This window comes from Calypte anna, chromosome 11 (assembly GCF_003957555.1).
Source record: "Calypte anna isolate BGI_N300 chromosome 11, bCalAnn1_v1.p, whole genome shotgun sequence".
NCBI lineage: Eukaryota > Metazoa > Chordata > Aves > Apodiformes > Trochilidae > Calypte > Calypte anna.
This window is the reverse complement of record NC_044257.1, coordinates 10,118,055-10,130,402: the sequence shown is the minus strand read 5'-3', so window position 1 is coordinate 10,130,402 and position 12,348 is coordinate 10,118,055. Positions and strand designations below refer to the sequence as shown.

The following is a 12,348-nucleotide window of genomic DNA, read 5'->3' as shown; positions in this document are numbered from 1 at the left end:
TCAATAAAATGCTTTTGCAAAGCCATTCTTTCTGTTCTCAGTAGAAATACCAAATTGGCCCTATGCAAAGCTTCAGACCCTTTCACTTTCCTCTCTGACCCAATAAAATCTATGACAGAAAGGAATAGTGCTGTAAATGTCATTGTGTCCAAGTGACATTCCTGCCTGCCAGTAATGACTGATCAGAACCTTGTTTTGAGAAGCTTCAAGAACCAGGGAAGCCAGACTGGAGCTACTTAGTATAAACCAAAGTCCTCCTGTAACTGACATTGCTTCAGGCTACACTTTGCTGAGCCACCACCAAAAACCTGCAGCTGTGGGGAGCTCTCACAAGTGCTTCCAGTTTTCCACTTGGGAAGAACCCCATTCCCTGCCCGCACTCACATGTGGGGCTCCCAGCTGAAAGCAGCACTCTGGGAGCCTGCACTGCACCTCTCTGAAGGACAAAAAGCACTGCTTCTCCTCCTAAACTCAGTTTTTAATTCTGAGTTATTCCTTCTACAGCAAATAACAACATTCATCACACAAAGCTTTAGTGCATCTGACAAAGGATTTTCCCAAAAAACCTGGATAGTTTGGTCTACCCCCACTGAGATGTTTAGGACAGGAGCAAGTATTATACACACCCAGACCAGGACATTTTCACTTCTATTGTCTTGTCCCTGCCCTGAAAAAATCCTCCTTGTTTGTTGTTTTTCAGCAAAAGGAACAAAGCAGTGCTGTTTGTTTCTAACAACCATTGGAGCACTGCATGCCCCAGCTTCTGTGCTTGGCAGTATTGACAGCATAAATAAAAATGATCATAATACTGATAGGTGTGATGTAAACAGGTAAATGGGATAACAGAGAAGTAGGACAAGGCCATCTCCTGAGCTGGCAGGAGCTCTGACTGCAGCTCCATGTCCAGCTAAAGGACAGTGTGTGAAATGCTGCTGAAAGCAGTAGTGCAGGCAACACTCATCTGGAGCTGTCTCTACAAGAAGGGACAGAACCCAGCAGTTCCAGCCAGAGGAGAAAGAGGTGGCAAGAGAGGGTTCCTGTCCCACCAGGCAGAGAGCAGTCTCCTGCTTTCATCTTCATTCAGAAATCATTTTGTTTTAGGTAGCATTTCTGTGTGTGAGCACACTGACTGCAGGGAGTGTGTCCCATCCCATGCTGCTGGAGCCATCTGAGCACAGCTCACCTGGCATGCACACAGGCTTGCATGGCTAGAGAGGTCATTAAAAGAACATCACCCAAAAAAGTAAGTAATAGGCCTAAAATCTATTATTGCAGAAGACAATTAATAGATTCAGCTTCAAGAAAAACTCACTAGTGCATTTCTGGTAAATGCAGTTTCTTCTAAATGCTCAACAAGAACACCGCAACTGTTGCAGCTGCTTCACTAGCAGTGACTGACAAATGAACATGCATTCTTCCTAAAAATCAATAGTATTGAAATCAGAGACCTCTAAGCCAAAGCTTTCATAAGTGTCACTCCAAACTGCAAGTAAAATATACTTCAAATATACTTCTACATTTCCTTTTGGTTGTTGCAAAAACTTGAAGTTTCCAAAGGCAATAATTGTTTCAACACTCTAGGATAATACTAATGATAATTCAAACTAGCTCAGACTTCTTAAACCAGTTCATCTTTTCCTGTGATAAGGTGATCTGTATTACAGCATCTACTTAAAACTGTTTTCTTTTGTCAGTGGCACACCAGCAGGTTACACTCTGATTTTTTTATTTTCATAGGCTGCTTGACTCCATGATATTTTATATCTAATGTGAGATCCTCTTAGGAGTACAGACACATCCCAAATACATGCCTAACAATCAGTTTCACCAAGTCCTCTAGGCTATTAGAGACCCAAATAAAATCATGCTGTTTATTCCTTTCTACAAGAGAGTTTGCAAGGGCATCTCATTGGGTACAGTCACCTTCAGCAGCAGCTGCAGGCTGGTGACCAGTCCAGGAGGACCCTGGCTGGGTTAGTGTAGAATATTGCAACACTCAGTTTCCCAGGTCACAGAGACAACCTGGATGGTGAAAAGAAACACTCCAATGAGTGTTGGGGAGCTGGTAGCAACCCCAAGAGTGCATCTGACCTGCAGATGGGGGTTCTGCTGAAACCCTTCACAGATGGCTCCAGTGCAGAGGTTGGTGCCTACTCTGGTGACATCAGCCCAGGAGCTAAAGAGATGCTTTTGCTATGATGTACAGAGCTGAATCAAGGCATGCTCACTGGGCATAATCCTCACTCTTCCATACTTCTCTAAATTGTGATTTACTTTAAAATGTTTAATTTAAAATGTAGATTGTGCTGGGAACTTGGGAAAAGGGATGAAGAGAGGCACAAGTAAGTGACTTAGGTTTGACTGGGACAAAGGTGCTTGTTCCCAGTGCCTCAGGAGCCATCTCAAAGTGCAGCACAGCCAACCAAGCATCACCTCCTCTGCCAGACCCCAGCATTATTTCTTGTGCTTTTCTTGTCTTTTCAGGTTTCTGCTGCTCTGGAGCGCGGTGCTTATCATGTACCCCACCAGTCTGGCTGTCATTGCACTGACCTTCTCAAACTATGTCCTGCAGCCTGTCTTCCCTAACTGTATCCCCCCCTATAATGCCTCCAGGATCCTCTCCATGGTGTGTTTACGTGAGTATTTGCTTCTTGTGCACACACAGAGCTTGCCTGGGGTTTGCATGGGAGCACTCAAGGGGCTGCTGCAGCCAGGCTGGGGTCATGGCCACCACCCAAAGGCAAGCAGGGCAGTCCCAGGGGAGGCACTATGACTGCTGTGGGATAATCAGTTCCTTCCCACTTGCCTGCAGCAAGGCTCAGCAGTGCCTGAATCCCTGCAGGTCCCAGAGAAAGTGGCAGCAGGGGTGCTCATGGGATAAGACAGTGCTGTGCTCCCTGCAGAGACACAGGCACCCCGCACAGCTGTCCCATCAGCATGGGTTACCCACCACCATTTGAGTCCTTCCTAATCTTCTTTTACATTCACAAATGTAAGCATGTAGAAAGCACAAGACACACCTACTCTGCCTTAATTGCAGGGCTGGCAGAAGTGAACCAGAGCTATGGGGAATGTTCACTGTTTCCATAAGATGGCGGAGATCCCTGCACACAGAGGCACTGTTACCAAAGCTGAGCCCCAACCAGCAGTGCCTCATCTGCCAGGGATGTCCCTGCAGCTGGGTGGCTCCCAGGGAAAGGCAATGCTTCTCCTCACCCTTGCTTCCAGCAATGCTAGAGCTCCATGCAGGATTAAATGCATTAGTCTGTTTTTAAAGCTTTGACTGTGTGTTAATAAATAAACATTTAATTTCACTGAATTCAATCTTTTGCTCTCCAGTTCTCCTGACCTGGGTGAACAGCTCCAGTGTTCGATGGGCAACACGCATTCAGGATATATTCACAGCAGGAAAACTCTTAGCCCTGGCCCTTATCATTATTGTGGGCTTCATACAGATCTTTAAAGGTACTCTGTGAGACAGCTCTAACATGGGTATGGTACTGTTGGTAGACTTTATTTTCCCCACTGACTCTGCTGTTCCCGCCTTACAAACTGACCCAACAGAGGCCCTGGGGTATGCCAAGATGAGGGGCTCTATACTCACGCTGCTGTGGAAAAGTATGGCACAGAGAAATCAGCTGTGTCCCCTTAAAACGAGTCTCTTTTCAGCCACTCTGTCAGTTTTGATAGGATAAATAAGGAAAGCTATCAATGTTTCAGAATAATTACTGAATTTTTTCCATCTGTTCCATGTTCCTTAAATTTGAAGAGCTCTGGGTGTAAAATAAGTAAGTTATTCTGGGCAGGAAGGTACCTGCTTCATTTTGGGCATTGGTCCAATTTCTTACAAAAAAAAAGTCACTTATAAAGTCAAAAACAGGCAAAAAGAAAAAAAAAAGGTCTCACTGATTCACCAACATAATGGAAAGCACAAAACACAAAAGGCTCACAATGTTTATATTGTGTATATGATGAGTCATGTAAAGGAAGATGAAATATGAAACTTACAGAGACCGTAGAACTTGTTTTCTCAGTGGAAACAGTCCCATAATCTTGACAAATCTTCCAGCCCCACAGGCATTGTGATTTTCAGTATTTCTACTAAACACCACCAAACTCCTGTAAAAGAAAACAGCAGTAGAGACAGGTATGAATTAGCCCTGTCAAGGAGCCATGCTCAGACAGTGTGTTGGTCCCATGGGTGGCACTGTGACACCACCTCTGGGTCAGAGTGCAGCAAGGGACACCCCTGTGCACAGCCCCAACCTCCTCCCCCAGACACCATTCCACAATGTCAGCCCATGGAGACCTCTAGAGCATGAAGTCCCAAAGCCAGTAAAGGACAAAAATAAAAGACTAGAACCTCAAAATTGACCCATTTCCTGGTACCCCCAGTAGGTAACACTTCTCTAGGAGTGTTTTAACCTCTTGCTTGTGCTCTCTGTGCAGGAAACTACAAAGAGCTGACACCCAGCAACGCGTTCAATTTTTGGATGACTCCAACAGTGGGGCATTTAGCATTAGCTTTTCTTCAAGGGTCATTTGCCTTCAGTGGTTGGAACTTCTTGAACTATGTAACAGAAGAACTGGTTGATCCCCGCAGGCAAGTATCCATTTCCATCCCATCTGCATTTTCTTGAAGGGCAGAGACATTGGAGCTAGCTGGTAATATTATTAATTTCATAAGGTTCAGCAATGTCATTTCATGTCTATGGGACTGGTCTCCCTAAAGGAGTGAGAGATATCTTCTGTTTAGAAAAGATAGCAGGGGAGTTCAAAAACACTGAAATTTAAGGATATATTGCACAAGGCTGTCACATCAGCTTATCAGCAAAGTATTATCTCTGTGGCACTATCCAATCACACACTGCTTCTACAGCAGAAAATTAACCAGTGATGAGATGCCACACAGGTACCTATGGGAAGAATCACCACTATTAGAAAGATGTTGAATTACATGGGAAGTTGCTTGGCTTCTTCACCCAAAGGGGCTTTTCCACAGACACCTGAAAGGTTAGAGAGTCACTGTGTGGTGAGGGCAGTGCTCCCTGCCCCAGCTGGGGTGACCAACGCTGGGTCACTGCTGGTCTGGGTGCAGGATGGGGCTGGGGAAGGATTTATCATGAGCAGGCTGACAAAGCTGGAGGGAAAGTGAATTTTAGTTTAGTAAAGCAAAGCTCAAACTCCTCAGCATTTCTGATCTGATGAAGCAGAACGATGAAGGCCTAGAGCAGCTCTTGGAGGGCGAGTTATTTCTGGGTATTCAATACACACAGCAATTAAACAAGAAGTAGTTTAAGCTATTACACAGACTGAATGGCAATGAATTACAGCTGCAGTCTTCCGAGGGGCTCTGTACATGCCTCCACATTAGTGAGTAGTAAAGGGAATGTCCAGAGATCTTGGCAGGAATAAAGAAACCGTGGAATGTGCTCCCTTAATAAAACACCAACATTTTAATGGACCGGCACAATTTCAAAGCTTAATAATGAAAAGTTATTAATTAAAAAAGGCAAATGTGACCTCAGTTGACAAATAAAAAGGATGGATTTTATATATTATTTTTGCAGCCTCTTAGGGAAAATTAAAATATAAGGAAGTAATTGGAGAACCAAAAAAACCTTCCCATTTTTAATAAATCTGTTCAAAATCACAAAGGTCAAATACTTTTTTAGAAAACTTTTTCTAAACCTGACACAAAGAGAAAAATGCTTTATTGTGTTAGATACAGAATGGTTCAGGTGTTCACCTCTAAAGAGGTCTCCTGTTCTTTTCCAGAGCAGGTGAGGGTAAAGCAAAACAAGGCTTTTTATTCCACCACTGGTGCCTGCATCTAGGGCTATTCAGAAATGGCTATTTTGTTTTTCGTCGGTCTGGTGATTTGGTCCCAGGGATCTCCCCTTTGCAGACACAATGTGTCACAGAACTTTTAGCTTTCTCCAACCTGCAGTAGCTTGAAGAATTGATGGAAGTGTGGTTCCCCTCCAGAGAAGCAGCCCAGGAACCCACCCAGCTGGGTGACCCCCCCTGGGCCATACACAGTTGTTGTGCTCTTGATGTGCATGACTGTAATTTCTTATCTACCCTCCTAATTCTTTTATTAGGAACCTACCTCGTGCCATATTCATATCCATCCCATTGGTGACATTTGTGTATACGTTCACCAACATTGCATATTTCACTGCCATGTCACCCCAAGAGCTCTTGTCCTCCAACGCTGTGGCGGTAGTAAGTAAACCATTCCCTGGAAGTCTAAAACAAACTTTTATTTCAGTTCTGTACTTTGCAGTGTATTTCAGTTTCTCTGCCTTCTGTTGCTTTAGACATTTGGTGAAAAGTTACTGGGCTATTTTTCCTGGGTTATGCCAGTCTCAGTGGCCCTATCTACATTTGGAGGAATAAATGGATACCTTTTTACCTCATCAAGGTTAGATGGAGTACAATTTTATGAATGTTATCTAATTTGGGGAGGGATTGTTTTAATCTAATTTGCTAAAGAAATACTAGCTAGCCATTTTGAATGTTGTAGAGCATGAGGTCACTGTTGGGTGTGTTGGATACATACAGTTATTAATTGCTCTGTTTTGAATCAGCAAATGTACTATTGGATTCCGGAATCTCTTGCGAAACAATCCTTACAAACTACTGAAAGCATCTTCAAATGTGCAATAACTCATAGTAAGAGCTAAACGTGGCTTTAGCATGGAACCAAAGTCATTTTACATCAATAAAGCTCCAGTAGGTACAATCTAAACTGTGCTTCCCTACAAGAAAAGTTTTGGGGCCTGGTGCTGTTCCCAGTTACAGAGGTTTTCATTCCCATGCTGTAAAAAATCCTTTCAGGCAAGATACTTTGTGTGCACATTGATGATAGGGGGACCAGAATGTCTAAAGACTATTTATATTAATTGACCTGTTTGAACTTAATTAAAATAGTAAAAAAATTTTGAGGAGCCCAAGTCTTAAGTACCTGGGAACAGTTATTTATCTCTGCACTTTGAGGAGTATAATGAGGTGAAACAAATCTGAGTGCATACATAACAGATTATGCACTTAAAAATTAAATCTTAAGGCAAGTTAAACCTTATCCAAAAACCTTTTGACATTGGAAACATTATCTATGAGAATTCTGTATGCCTGCACTATTTATGACTGATCACCTCACACCCTTCACATATTCACCCCACCCTGGGCAAGGAGGTGATGCTGGCCAGCAGACAGGCACTGGGCAGATTTCTGTCCTCCTCAGAGATAGTTCAGCATCTCAGAGCAGTCATTCCACAGGTGACATTAGCTGTTAAAGGCCTCATATACTGAAGGGTTTGGTTAAAGTAACTTGCTCCAGGTTGCACAGAATCTCAAGTGGTTTTCCCAGTCACAGCCCAGAACCCACTGGCCACAGCCACCTTCCACAAAAAGACCAAGGGGTGCCATTGAGATTAGAGATGTTATATGACTAGATGTTAAAAAGGCTGTTGTACACTCATTGGATTCAGTGTTACTGTTCTTATTTCCAGGTTATGTTTCTCTGGTGCCCGAGAAGGCCACTTGCCAAGCTTGCTTGCCATGATCCATGTCAAGAACTGCACACCCATCCCTGCGCTGCTTGTCTGTGTAAGTCTGACTGCTCCTGCTCTGCTGGCCTCTAACCTGCTTTTAGAAATACTGAATCCCAGAGAGAAGAGTGGGAAAAGTTATTCTTACCCCAAAGGAGGAGAAGGGAGCTGTCCTGAAGGCCTGCTGGTGGGTGCAGGCTGAGCAGCTCTGATAGCCCCAGAGAGGAGCAGCCTTCAGCCTCCAAAATCATCCCTCTTAGTCCCTCCCAACACTTAGAGGGCTTCCCTCACACCTAACTTGAGCTGCAATATAAGCCTATCACCCCTTGTCCTACCCACAGCAAAGACAGAGACTGGTTTTTGAAACAGAGATACTTCATTTATGAAAATATGAGCTCTAGTGATTAACTTTGTCCACTTTTCCACACACGTCTGGAAATGTCCATGACCACTGCTAATCCCACTCAAGCAGAGCAGGTTTAGATCCCACCAGCAAAAGCAGAGACATGGTAGGTCCCAGGAAGAGGGCAAAGTGTTCTAAAAGTGCTCTAAACAAACAAAGCATCTTGTGAGGGATGATGACCAGGGGTATTTATTTTCTGTGCGCCAAAAAATCAAGTGGGGACAATGATTACAATAGCCCTGAATAAAGCCTCTGCTGAATAATCCATCAGGCAGACAAGAAGCCACCTACAAACATCAGAAACCAACAGGCCCAAATGTTTGGTGGGCTTGGGACTGTTCAGGTTGCCAGTGTGCCCCTGCAGGAAGACTTCTCTACCTTTTTATACAGCATAAATTATACTAATGACTTAAGAAGTTTTTCTTCAAAACAAAGAGCTTTATACAGTTTTACCAATAGTGAATGTATGATGCATTTTACTGTGGCATAGAAGATGCTGAAATTGTTCCTTATGCTGCCATCCCTGACTACATGGTCCAAGTGAGGGAATTCCCTGGATGGCATTTGCTTGAAACTTCGGCTACATCAACTGCTGCCAACTGCAGATTTGGCACTGATACCAAAACAGTGAGGGTTTGACCCCAGATGCACTAGGAAGGTGCACACTTATGTATCATCTGGCTCTAAGAGTAATCCTGGCACAATACACCCAGACCGAATTTCACCCAAGAATCCTCCTACACATTCCACTTTTATGAGAAAGTACCTATCTAGCTGAGGCATTCCCTGGCTTAGTGCCTGACCACAAACATCTCACATGTTACCCATGCAGGGTTTTGGGGTAAAGTGCCCAAGATCTGCCCTGTCCTGAGCATCCAGAGAGCCCATCCTGCCAGGCAGCTCAGCTCTGCTGGTGCCGAGGAAGCAGAACTCCTCTGTCCTTAAAAGGGCATCAGCTGAAGTAATAAGTCGAGTTGCAGAAGCTGTTCCACTGGGGAACAGCCCTGACAGGAGCAGGCTGCTCAGGCATGATCAATCAGACGTACACCAACCCCCACTCTGCTGAAACCATCCCCTTGAGTTACCAACCACAGAGCCAACACTGCACATCCATTCATCATCCAAAGGCATTTTAATGCAACACAGGGTATATCAAATGCTGTGAAGAAATACTAATTTCTTAACAAATAGAAATATAAAAACGTACTGTAGGCAGCTACAATAGCAAACTGGGTCAGACTTCAGGCAAACCTAATTAACACATCAGGTTCCTTTTTCCCTTCCAATGAATCCCACACCTACCTCTTTGCATGCAGAAAGGTTCTTTGTACCTAGAGAAAGGCCTTTTTAATGTGACCAGTCAGACCTACACTTTTACTAATCTTTTCAAAAACCAAGGGAGCAAATTAGATGTAGAATAAACAGACTGGGATTTTTTTTGCGAGATAGCAGGGAGCAGCAGGCTCTCTCTCTCTGGCTGTGGCCAGGTGATGGGGGGAGCAGCACCTCCTCAGCAGCCTCATACCAGCCAGGGATCACACCCACGCTGGGAGCAGATCTGACACATCAGTGTCACCTACACAGGAAATCTCACTGCTCCCAGCAGCATCGCTGCAAAACCTGTTAGTGGCAGGAGAGGGTCGTGTGTGTGTACAACACCCTGTGCTGGCCACAGGAAAGCAGGGGCCATATTACAGCACAACAATACAAAACACTGTCCCTATAGTATATCTGTTTGGGGATCAGACTGCTGAAGGTGTTGAAATCCCTAACCCTGCCAAGCCAGCAATGCTTTGAACAGAGGGACCAAAGGGTTTTTTGGTTGCAGTGGAGCATAACTCCTGCTGCCGGTGGTGCTGAAGCCCTCCCTCCTGAGAGGACTTTGCTGTTGAAACAGCTAATTAAAATAAAGGAATATAAGCAAAAAGAGAGCATGGAGTAATACAGTCTCAAATCCTGAGAGCTACATGGAGAGATCTAGATGTTTAGTTTCCCTCAGGCTCTCGCCAGCAGCAGACAAGGTTTGTAGCACCCATGGTGCAGGCAGGGGCTCAGCTCCTTGGGTGTTGGAGGGGAAGGGGTGTGGGACATGAGGAGCAACCCCTTCCTCAAGCCAGCTCTAGTGTCTCTACAGAACTATGCAGAATACAGCATGAACAAGCAAGACTAGGCATGGAAATGTCCCCATCTCCCTGCCAATTTCCAATAATGCTCAAAAGATTAATGATGCTGATCATCCGCAGCATGAGATGTGGGCTGGCAGGGGGAAAGGGCAAAGCTCTTATTCTTTATAATATACAGCTAACCTGCAACAATGCACTGCACTGACCACAACACATCAGTCTGCAAGAAATCTTTCTTTTATCACAAGTCCTCACCATAAGGTTCAAGAGATTTTAAAATAACATGCAACAGAAATGGGTGAATAGGGCCACAGGGAGCTCTGCCAGCCCTGCCTTCCTGGCCACGGGCAGCAGAGCCACCTCTGCCAGCACCCCAGGGTATTTATAAACAGACCTGCTGGTCTCAGACTTTGGCATGCTCCAGATAACCCCAAACCCCCATTCAGCCCCAGGCACAGCTCAGGAATAGCTCATCAAATTGCAGAAGGGAGCAAATGCCTAGCAGGGGCCATAAACAAAAGTTTAACTGCTTTTATGGGTTCTTTGCTTGGTTTTATAGCTTTTAAGCTCATTTTTTACCCAAGTAAGACAATGCTTCTCTCTTTGCAGTGTTTGGCCACTCTTATCATCATGCTGGTTGGAGACACATACACACTAATCAACTACGTGTCATTTATTAACTACCTCTGCTATGGAGTGACAATTATAGGCCTGATCGTGTTACGCTGGAAGAAGCCCAAAATCTTCAGACCTATCAAGGTGACAATGTTAAAGCTAAATCTCATGGTTACCATAGCAGCACAAAGAGCAGGAGAGGCACACCAAGCCCTCCATCCTCTCATTTTGAAGAACAGTTGTGGGGTTTTTTGATGTAGTGGTAATACTATAAGGTCCAAAACATGTCCCAAAGTGCCGTCAGTATAAAAACAGAATACACAAGCAGGCCCCTTGTAAATTTGCTGGGATGGGCAGAAAGGATGACTGGAGGGAAGAAGGGCACAACCCAGGGTGGGGTCCTGAGGCTGCAGCACTGCCCAGAGCCCCCGTGGCCCGTCGGCCACTGCTGGTGCTCTGCACAGTTGTGCTCTGCTCTGCTCTCTCCTGGCAGGTGAACCTCCTCATCCCCATCACCTACCTGGCATTTTGGGCATTTCTGCTGATCTTCAGCTTATACTCTGAGCCAATCGTCTGTGGAGTTGGACTCATCATCATTTTAACTGGAGTGCCAGTGTTTTTTCTTGGAGTCTACTGGAGAAATAAACCAAAGTGTGTAAATAAGCTAATAGGTAAGGCAGCACCGCGCTCCTGGGGCCACTGGTTGTCCATGGCTCCACAGGGATCTGCTTAACATTTGATGGATGCATCAGTACTGGAACAACCCAGAATCACCTGATTCTGGGATGCGAGTCCAACCATCGCCCTGAGCAATCCCTGGGCACAAAGCACCTCTGGCTTCAGTGGCATTTTGGGGATCAGACAGCACTTGCCTTTGAGCAACTGCTTCTTTTGTTCCTGGGCACATTTGCCTCCCTCCATGGCTCTGGGCATCTCCCCACCCACTCAGGTCACTCACGGCAGCTTGTCCCAGAGCAGATGCACAGGGGTATAATTTTAAGCATATGAAGATTAAATGAATAAATGGCCGAGAGTTTTGCCTTCCTCCTGTCACTGTGCCACCAGCAAGTCATGCTGCACAAGCCCCGCATGGCACAATGCATTTTTTCCAAATAATAAAGAAAGCCTTACTTATGTAAAATTAAAACTGCACCCAACTCTTCTATTTTATTTGTCTGGGTTTTAATTGTTTTGCTCTGAGGATGCACTATGGGAGGCTGCAGGCTCCTTCTCACATTGCAGGGTCCCAGCACCACACTTCTGTTTAGAAGTGTTAAGGATCCCAGTTAACCACCCGTGTGTTTGCTCTTCACAGAGTCCTTGACGTTCTGGGGACAGAAGCTGTGTTTTGTGGTCTACCCTCAGGGGGGAGCTGCCGAGGAGGAGACACCCTCAGCCCGCTCTCTGGGACCAGCAGGAGAGACCACAGCAAAGAAATAACAATGCAGCCTCCGGGGCTGAAGTGGCTTCTTGTTTACATGCTGATTTTTGCAAAAAGTTTTTCTGTAAAAAAAAGAAAAAAAAACAAAGGAAAAAAAAAGAAAAAAAGTTTTAGTGCTCCTATAGTGAAGACCAGAAAATGAGCTACGTCCTTTATGACATCTGTAGCTTTTAGGTTTTTCTCTAAAAAAAAAAAAAGGAAAAAATAGGG

General features: G+C 44.9%; 1 protein-coding gene across 1 annotated transcript in view; it reads left to right on the top strand.

The window, feature by feature from the left end:
- The window catches only part of SLC7A10 (solute carrier family 7 member 10), a 32,197-nt gene extending 20,060 nt beyond the window's left edge, over window positions 1–12,137 (top strand). The window contains exons 3-11 of the mRNA XM_030458011.1: window positions 2,485–2,636; window positions 3,340–3,465; window positions 4,450–4,603; window positions 6,105–6,228; window positions 6,324–6,427; window positions 7,518–7,614; window positions 10,692–10,841; window positions 11,191–11,368; window positions 12,013–12,137. Coding sequence (XP_030313871.1) covers window positions 2,485–2,636; window positions 3,340–3,465; window positions 4,450–4,603; window positions 6,105–6,228; window positions 6,324–6,427; window positions 7,518–7,614; window positions 10,692–10,841; window positions 11,191–11,368; window positions 12,013–12,137 — 1,210 coding nt within the window. The remainder of the gene's footprint in view (window positions 1–2,484; window positions 2,637–3,339; window positions 3,466–4,449; window positions 4,604–6,104; window positions 6,229–6,323; window positions 6,428–7,517; window positions 7,615–10,691; window positions 10,842–11,190; window positions 11,369–12,012) is intronic.
- Window positions 12,138–12,348: the final 211 nt, after the last annotated feature.